General features: G+C 37.8%; 1 protein-coding gene across 1 annotated transcript; it reads left to right on the forward strand.

The window, feature by feature from the left end:
• LOC105932720 (alpha-2,8-sialyltransferase 8F) lies at positions 1-8,919 on the forward strand. Its single transcript, XM_036148750.1, has 9 exons — positions 1-167; positions 2,666-2,719; positions 2,816-2,878; positions 4,614-4,685; positions 4,808-4,882; positions 6,915-7,059; positions 7,905-8,017; positions 8,096-8,188; positions 8,266-8,919. The coding sequence occupies exons 1-9, from the start codon at positions 82-84 to the stop codon at positions 8,735-8,737; spliced, it is 1,173 nt and encodes a 390-aa protein (XP_036004643.1). The 5' UTR covers positions 1-81; the 3' UTR covers positions 8,738-8,919.
• The last annotated feature ends 457 nt before the right edge of the window (positions 8,920-9,376 follow it).

Raw genomic sequence — 9,376 nt, forward strand, 5'->3', positions numbered from 1 at the left:
TCTGACAGCAGATAAGGCGTGAAGGTTGTAAAAAGAAAAACAGCAAACAGTGAAAAGTGAGGTTAGCCAGCCAAGAAGAGTATGAAGGGACAGCTCTCACTATATTTGAACCTCCTCATTCTGGGGAGCCTGCTGACCACTTTCCTCTGGTATACATTAAGCGACAAGTAAGTTTATTTTTGATCTAAACAACGTAACAGGCAACAGGGACATCGGAGTTTGGTGTTAAGGCTCAGTTGGGTGATATACTGTAGACACAAAAGGTATGCTAAAGATGGAGTAAGAAGAGGATACAAGAGAGCCATGGCTTTAGTTTTCTGAAGCAACTCATTGTTAATTTTTAGATATCGAATTGTCTTCTACTTTGCTGTTGTAGAATTTTTTTTCCTTTTGTTTATGCTCAGCAACAAGAACAGAGTATGGGTCACTCCTGCTGTATTTAAACACGTTTGATGAATAAATGCACCTAGGTCTGCTTTTGAGTAAAAGTGTTGATAGCTTTTGGTCATCTTATGTGGTTGGCAAAACATTAATCCTTGTAATGTACCTAACATTTTGCATTCAAAGAAGATTTTATTGTTTTATTCCAAGCACCAAAAACAGCCGCTGGGCTGCCCTTTGGACACACCTTGTAAGTAATAAAAATCAGTTTAATTCAGTGTTACCGTTATAAAGTCAAAGTAAACGTTAAAAAATTATTTACTCCCACTAAAAAAAACAAAAAAAACAAATGGTAGTAACAGTGGAGATTTATAATAAATTTGTATCTGGTATAGTTCCTTTAAGATATATTAACACCAAAAATATTTTCGCCAGCCCTTTCTGTTCATCACTACCTCTATTTGAAAGAAAATACATCATTGTTAGAAACCTGAGTACATGCAGAATGGCAATTCGCATATTATGCAAGTTTAAGGTACCTAAATAAAGTTGAGACAATGCAGAGATTTAACTAAAGCCTAATATTTGAGAATATGAAGGTTTTTTTTCAGCTGCAGCACAGATGGGGAAATAAAGGTGGACTGAATTAAAGGCTTACGTTAGTGTTCAGCTGCAATCATTTACACAGGCTTTATTATTCAATTCCTGAACAATGTCACTGATATTTTTATTTTTTTCATTTTAGATATATTTTTTCTAGCATCCTGTCTGGCAATGTGGCAATAAGAATTGTTGTCTTAATGCCAAAAGAGCTCGACAGATTTTATTTTCACAAGCGGAGCCTTACTGCTTTCGCCTTAGTGCTCCGCTTGATTTATACATGCAAGCAGCTTTATTATAATTTATGCAGGGAATATTTCTTGTTATATGGACACTAAAACAAGAAGGTAGAAAAAAAAAGAGAAAAGGTGAAAGAAAGAGGACAAAAAGGGAGAGAACGATACAACCTCCTCAGTCTGCTTCTTCACCTGCAAAGAGATATAGAAAGAACAGCACAACCAGCTGATAAAGTATTAAAGATACAATCAACCAAAGCCTTGATACCATCACTGAAGAATATACAGTATTAATCAATACAATATGTATAAAGTGACAGCTGAAGATAATAATAGTTTTTTTTGTATGAAAGTGAGTCTGTAAGTACCTGAATCCAAGCACCTGTAGGTGTTTGTGGGTGTAGGTGTCACTGATCATTTTAAAGTGGTTTTGTTGTGCTGTCGATCCATTAACAATATCCGCTTATCCTTTAATAATTGAGAAAATCTGTTGCTTTTACAATGGTTGCTTTTAGAAATCCTGAAACAGATAAACATCACAATATTAATAAATATGTATATTGTTACTCACAGTAAACAAACTCATTGGAACAATTTACTTTCTTTGTTCTCCGTTGACTAAAGTAAAAAAACAGTAAGACATCTGTATTCAATCTGTTGAATGCATGCATGCATAACTACCACTTTAAAAGCCAGTAGACACCCTGGATTGGGATTTCTGCGCAACTGTAATGCCAAACACAGACAACCCCGAAATTCAGCCAAACACAAGGAGCACTTTAAAAGATTTATGAAAATAATGTTCTGGTGGGAGACAGGAAACAGCCAGGAATGCACAAGTTGTTCCTGGGACTCCATCTTGGTCCTGATAGCGACGCAGGTGATTTCACAGTGAGCGGAACTGAACTTGCATCTTGGTGAAAGGGAGTAGCGCAGAAATAAACGGGAATCCAGAAAGTGGGTGCAGGCTGAAGCATTGTGGAAGGAATTCTAAACAATAACTGACTTCCTAGAGGTATTGAATAAGAAAACGATGGAGTGATGAAGTTCCAACACTTTTATTGAGAAACAGAGCAGAGATCCCATGGAAAGTAATCACACCCCACAGTCCCACTGCAGTCTGCGTCTGCCTGTTTCCTCCCCGGCTTCCCCTAAATACCCCACAGCGGTACCATGAGATGACTGTAGCTGCAAAAGTCTTGTTGTTTCAAATAAAAAAAAACAAAATTTAAACGTGTTTATTGTGGGTGTATTTTATGTGATACATAGACCAACAAAAAGTATTGCTAAACTTAGTAGTTAAATTAAAAGGATACATCAAACCTGCTGCAATTTCATTCTTAGGATATAATACTAACAGATCATCAGTGATGACACTGTTCAGAATGTGAAAATCTATTGACTTTATCTACATTTTATTGCTTTTTCCCTTCTTTTTTTTTTTACAGCTGGTACCATTGCAGAGTAGAACCTCAAAGCACTGACTCGTGTAAAGAATGCAGGTAATTGTTTCATGACACCTTTCTTCCTGTTAAGATCAAAAGTCATTTCAGTATCAGATTTTTATATTGCCAAACCAGATAAACTTTGTATCACAGGGAGATCAAACACATAATAGAGCTTTGCTCTGCATCATGGACGAGAGAAAATCCAAAATCCAGGTAAGAAAGTCATATTTATATTAATATTTTTTTTCATTTTCTTATATTTCTAGAAATCATTGTTTCAAACAATTGTCAATAAACAGTACCCTTTACATTAATTGGCACCCTGACAAAATTGTATATAAAGCCTTTAGATAAAAAGTAATATTTATTGAAGCAGCACAATCCCAAATTAATATTAAGGAACACTGTTTCCAGTGCTCCTTAATATTGATGTTGTTGCTCTTCAGTTTAACTTTTCTCTGCACTTTCTCAGCAAAAAAGTTCTCCTTTTTCCTCGTCTCATGGCCAATCAGTGAACAGCTGTCTGTCTGCATTACATTTCTCTGCTCATGCCTTTAATTCTTCCGGGGAGTCCTGCTGTGGGGCTCCTCTTTCCTGAGTGCTCCCATGAAAATGGGATATTGCTATGCACTCTGGGATTCAGTGTTTTAGACCTTGTTCTCAATGTGGTGGGGTCAGTTCCCCAACACTGTCCTCCAAGTCAAGTCAAGTTTATTTGTGTAGCACATTTCTGCAGCACGGTGGTTCAAAGTGCTTTACATCATGAAAACAAAAACACACCATAAACACATCACGGTTGTGAGACCAGTAACAAATATTAAATTGTATCAAACACCAATACACATCAAATATGTTGGTCAGTGTTGCTGTTATTATGGGTCAAAAGCAACCCTAAACAGGTGGGATTTCAGTCTTGATTTAAAGGAACTCAGTGTTTCGGCTGTTTTGCAGTTTTCTGGAAGTTTGTTCCAGGTTTGAGGAGCACAGTAGCTCAGTGCTGCTTCTCCATATTTGGTTCTGGTTCTGAGTAAACCCGAAAAAGAAGATCTGAGTGTTCTGGAAGGTTCATACAGCAACAACGGGGCTTTATTGCATTTTGGTGCTAAGCCGTTCAGTGATTTATAAACTAACAGAAGTATATTAAAGACTAATCTCTGAGCTACAGGGAGCACCTTAAGACTCTTTTAGGCTTTCCCTTCTTGTGGAGCAATAAAATAAACTGACCACTGACAACACAGCTTGTTGTGCGGTTTCCAAGACAAAATGTATCTATATCTCTAAAATGTAGCTATATGTATCTATAAATGTATCTATGTATGTATAAATACCTCCAACCCCCAAGCCCTCCCATCTCTGAGGGAACAGCAATTTGTCAGCTGGCCAAAATATCATTCCAAGTTCCCCTCACATGTTAGCAGCCCCAGTCTTTAGTGGTTGTCTAACTTAAGTCCCATTAGTAAAACTAAACAAGTTAAAATGTCTTTATACAATGTTAACTAGAATGAGTACTGAAAAAAACTGAAAAGAAACACACCCATTGTGGTTACAGATGAGTCTTGTAAAGTGCCTGGCTGATCATAAAGAATAGATAAGCATATGAAATACCTTTTTGTCTCACAACTGGAAAATTTGGGTGTGACAGTGGCAACAACAACAACAACAAAAAAACAAAAAAAACAAGTGTATAATGTGAGAAGACAGGAGTTTGACAGCAATAGTCATAGTATCACCCCTTAATGCCACCACAACTGTCTTATCATCATAGATGATTCTTAGAAAATGTGTTTCTTTCCTCAAGGCCAGTAAACTGCAGTAAAAGATACTCTAATTTAGCAATGAGTTTCTTCTAAGCTCATATTAACAAGAAATTAGCAGAGATTCAGCTCCACAAAATAAGATATCACTTATGTTACATCTTTTAAGTGTTTTCTTCTTTTTGCTATCACAGTAATAAACAACTTCTCTCAAAGCCTGAAAAGAAAAATCTACCTGAATCCTCTGATTCATATAAAGAGCGCAGGTAAGAGCAAACTCCTTCAGCTTTTTCATCAGAGGTTGTTTCTGCCTTATCAAATCAAGTTTTGTCAGAACTACAGAATTCACAGGCCTTATCGTGTATCTGCATGTGTTGATGTCCCACAGAGAGAAAACAAATAAATTGTTGGAATCTTACTCTCAAGCATGGGAGAAAAACGAAGAAAATCACCTCAAATTTAGGTAAAGATGTCCTTTTTTATCTTTTGCCATTTAATTTTTTTATTTTGATATATACAACATTTTATACACTCAATGCCCGAATTTTCCATTGTGGGACAATAAAGGAATTTCTCATCCTTGTTTGTTCCTTTTTGTGAGACCTACATGTTAGTCGCTTGCTGAGAAAAGATTATTTGAGATTTCAGTGCAGAACTAAGGGAAAACTATGGTGCAATGCTCACATTTTAACACTGTGCCATTGAAATAGATTGAATAAGGTATTTGATGGCACTTCACTCACCAACCATTGCAGAAGGTGACAAAAATCTGGGTTCAGATTCACATTTGGAGTTTTATGGTCACTCAATAGGATGTGTTGAATGGCTTACCTCTTGCACCTTCAGATTAAGTGGCAAAATACTACCTGAAGCCTAAAATAACAGAGATATCATGAAGAAAACTTTTATAAGCCCAGTGCATTTGGAAACAGGAGAGGTTCTGGGGAAATATACAGGGTTAAACATCCATTGACATGCAGTTTATTTTCATATTTGAAGGAAATTAAGAATTCTGGCTATTGCCGAATGTCTGCTGCTTCACCTTCCTAGCAGAACTCATCATTGCAACTGCTCACTGCTTCTATGTGGCCTGACAGCGAAATTTTACAACATTATTGAGATAGAAGTAGAAGTAGAGACACATTCACACAGTGCAAGAAAGAGAAAGACTAAAAACTGAACATTTTAAACTAGTTTTCCAGGGAAACTGGCTTTTCTGAAACAACAGGTAGCTATGTGGTGCAACTGTCACCACCTTAGAATTAAAATCCCATAAACTTTGACTTACTTAAAGAACGCCGATGAATCCTGCTACAACCTCCTCTGTAGTGCCAAAGGCTATGAATGACAACCTTAGGTACTTTTATTACTCCAAATTCTTAGTGTCTTTGGATGCACCTTCAGTGTATTGGGTTAATATGTAGGGAGTGAGTTACACTAGTTGCTGGCATGCTTGGTCCCCAGCAGCAGCGCTCAACAGTGTGCAAGTGATGTTAAATACTTTTAACATCACTTGCACACTGTTTCGTGTTACATGTCTGGCAGAGCAGCATTAAGAATTGCTGTCTTAATGACAAAGAGAGCCTGACGAGTGGAGCATTACTGCTTTCGCCATAGTGCTCCACATGACTTATAGATGCAAAAAGCTTTATTAGATTTTATTCTGGGGTTATAAAACTGTCAATGAACACCAAAACGGGACGGTACAAGAGAAAAAGATGAGACAAAATCCCAAAAGGGAGAAAAGGTGAGAGAACAAGATAACATCCTCAGAGTCTGCTTCTACACCTGCAGAGAGATATATAAAAAGAACAGCAAAATCAACCGATAAAATATTACAGGTACAAACAAACAACGCCTTGATAACGTCACTGAAATATATGTAGTATTGTATTATTTAATAAGAAATATATAAATTAACAGCTAAAGCTTACTATAGGGTTTTCTGAAAAGAAGTGCATCTGTAAGTACCTGGATCCAAGCACCTGTGGGTGTTTGCGAGAGTGCACTTGTGTATTTAAGGTTTATCCATTAGGAAAATGCTCAATAGTGGTTGTGAGGAGCCAAAGACTCGCCCCACAGAGCACCGAGGCAGACAACAGGGAGACAAACAGAAAACCAGGTACACAGTCACATTCACACGTTCCCACCCCAGTGCCCCCACATAACACTATTTACCCATAGACAAACTCACCTCACACATCCCATACTCCCAGGTCCAGGTATTGGCACCCCAGCCTCCAGACCAGGGATGTGAATCCCATCATCAGGATGGGGAAGGATGTGGGGCACCATCCAAACTGAACAGTCCCCACAACCTCCCAGCCCAGACAATCCATGAGCCCATCCACCCAGAGATGGGGCCAACATGAACCAAACGGGCCAGCCAACCAGAGCCTGCGCCACGAACCGGGAGGCGCTGCCTCCTCCACAACCTGCCCAAAAAATAAAATATTTTTAGCTATTGAAAACTGCTCTGCTGTTTGTGTTCCCAGGACTCGGTTGAGCCTCAAGTGCAATGGTTTTGACAATGCCATCATAACCCAGACAAACACTCCATTGGGTTCCAAGCTTGTTTATGATGGGGAAAAGAAGAAAACCCTCACGGTTAATGAAGATCATTTCAGCACTTTTCTTCAAGTAAGTCATGTTATATTAGTAATAAGTAGTACTAACAGATCACGTTTTTATTTTCACTTCATTATTTTTATTTATCAAGTTTATTACATAAATGTTAAACCTTTTTGTGTTTGATACTACTGTTGTTTTTTTGTATGTGTTTGATTATTCTTCCCCTCTGCAAAATCACCACATTAACATGGTAGAGGCAATGGAGTCCCCTTATTATCCCAGAGATTGAGTTATCCAGGGGTTTGCCTCCTGACAGAATTCTGTTTCAGAGGAGGGGTTAGTCAAAGAGCAATTCAAAGATTCAAAGAATATACTTTAAAACATTTCTGTTAGTCTATGAATCACTTAATGGCTTACCACAAAATTACATCACAAACTTGTGGTCAGTGTATCAACTATCCTCTGAGTCAAGTCAACTCTTCATACCCAGAACCAATCATGGAGAAGAAGCATTTAGTTCCTATGCTCCACTTATATGAAACAAACTCCCAGAAGACTGTAAAAGTGCTGAAACCCCAAGTTCCTTTAAATCAAGGTTAAAACCTGTGTATTTAGAGTTGCCTTTGAATGTTAATTTTATATTTAAACAGTTGTAGTTAAGTGAAACATCACAATATTAAATTTGTAGTCCAACTTATTTTGACCTGCTGCTATTATTCCACTGCAATGATGATTGTATGAATGAATGAATGAATGAATGTTGTTTTTGTTTGATTTGGTTAATGTGAGGGGCAACTTCTCTCAGGGGTTGTTCTGACCCAGGGTCTGACAATATAGTCCCCAGGGAATTCAACACCCAGCCAACCTCTTGCAAACAGTTTACTTTGATGTTATTACTGTATTAATAACTGCAGGGGCATCCTTTCTTGAATAAAACACGGCATACATGTGCTGTTGTTGGAAATGGTGGGATCCTGGGAAACAGCAGCTGTGGAAAAACGATTGATTCAGCTCAATTTGTTATCAGGTAACAACCTTTTCAAGTGTAGAACACGCCTTTTCTAAACTCAGTATAACAGAACCTGTGTTTATACTACTTTTTCAGGTGTAATTTACCTCCTCTGACAAAGGAAGATGAAAAACATGTTGGCATGAAAACAGACCTTGTAACTGCAAACCCGAGTATATTCGTAATAAAGTGGGTAAATAAATCTTTCTTACTTTGAGCAATGCTTCTTTTAAACTAATTTCCTCACTGTTGTTTTATAATTGCAGGTATGGCTCTCTTTTAGGACGTCGACGTATGTTTGTTGAAAGTCTGTGCCAATATGGCAACTCCATGCTGCTCATTCCTGCCTTCTCCTATTCTGCAAACACAGCCATATCTCTACGGGCTGTTTACACCATTGAGGATTTTGGAAGCCCTATGAGGCCTGTTTTCTTCAACCCACAGTACCTTAAAACTCTGGCTGGTTTCTGGCGTTCTCAAGGACTAAAGGAAAATCGTCTTAGCACGGGCATTATAATGACAAGCCTGGCACTGGAGCTTTGTGACAATGTGCATCTGTATGGATTCTGGCCCTTCGGTGTTCACCCACACAGCTTCCAAGACCTTCCCAACCATTATTATGATGACATTAAGGTGAAAGCAGGATTCCACTCCATGTCGGCTGAGTTCAAGTTTTTGTTGCAATTGCACAACCAAGGTGTACTTAAGCTTCACCTGGGCGAGTGTGGACCAAATTAATAGTAGTTTCATTTGGCAAAGAATAATTTGCCCTCTCTTTGGCTTCACCGTGAAGCCAATCCAAAAGATACTTAGTTAGATTATTGGATGGACTGAGTTTTGGAACAAACAAAGTCAAGGTCAAGATTATGTTACTTATAAGAAGGGGTTATGGGTATTGTGTATGACTCTACAGTTTTTGGGTGGTACTTAATTTACCACCAGATTTTTTCAGAATCAGAATCAGAATGAGCTTTATTGCCAAGTAGTAGTTAACACGAACAACAGATTTGCTTTGGTGATAAAGTGGTGCACTAATACAAACATAAGGTTGACATGATTAAATGTAGAAAAATATAAGATGGAATAAACAAAAAAATGCAAATTTCATAAGAATAATAGAAAGATAAAATAATCTAACTATTAGCAGAGGAAGAACAACAATGTTTACACCTGCATTTCTTTGGGATTGTGTTGGATTGTGCCGCACAGTGACAACCCACTGCTCCCTTGGGATGGGTTGAATTTAGACAATTTGGGAAAGCATAGAGGATGAAGTCACAGCATTGTAAGCTTCTTATAAGGCAAAAAAAACTTCATTGGGTGTTATTTTGGGATCATTTCAAGTATGGACACAAAAATGGAAAGGTGAAAGAAAAA

The sequence above is a fragment of the Fundulus heteroclitus genome, chromosome 16 (genome assembly GCF_011125445.2).
Source record: "Fundulus heteroclitus isolate FHET01 chromosome 16, MU-UCD_Fhet_4.1, whole genome shotgun sequence".
NCBI classification, from domain to species: domain Eukaryota; kingdom Metazoa; phylum Chordata; class Actinopteri; order Cyprinodontiformes; family Fundulidae; genus Fundulus; species Fundulus heteroclitus.

Coding starts and splice junctions, on each gene's coding strand:
- LOC105932720 (XM_036148750.1), top strand. CDS start 82: ATGAAGGGACAGCTCTCACTATATTTGAACCTCCTCATTCTGGGGAGC. Junction 7,060..7,904: donor ATTTCAGCACTTTTCTTCAA/GTAAGTCATGTT, acceptor TAATAACTGCAG/GGGCATCCTTTCTTGAATAA. Junction 8,018..8,095: donor TCAGCTCAATTTGTTATCAG/GTAACAACCTTT, acceptor CTACTTTTTCAG/GTGTAATTTACCTCCTCTGA.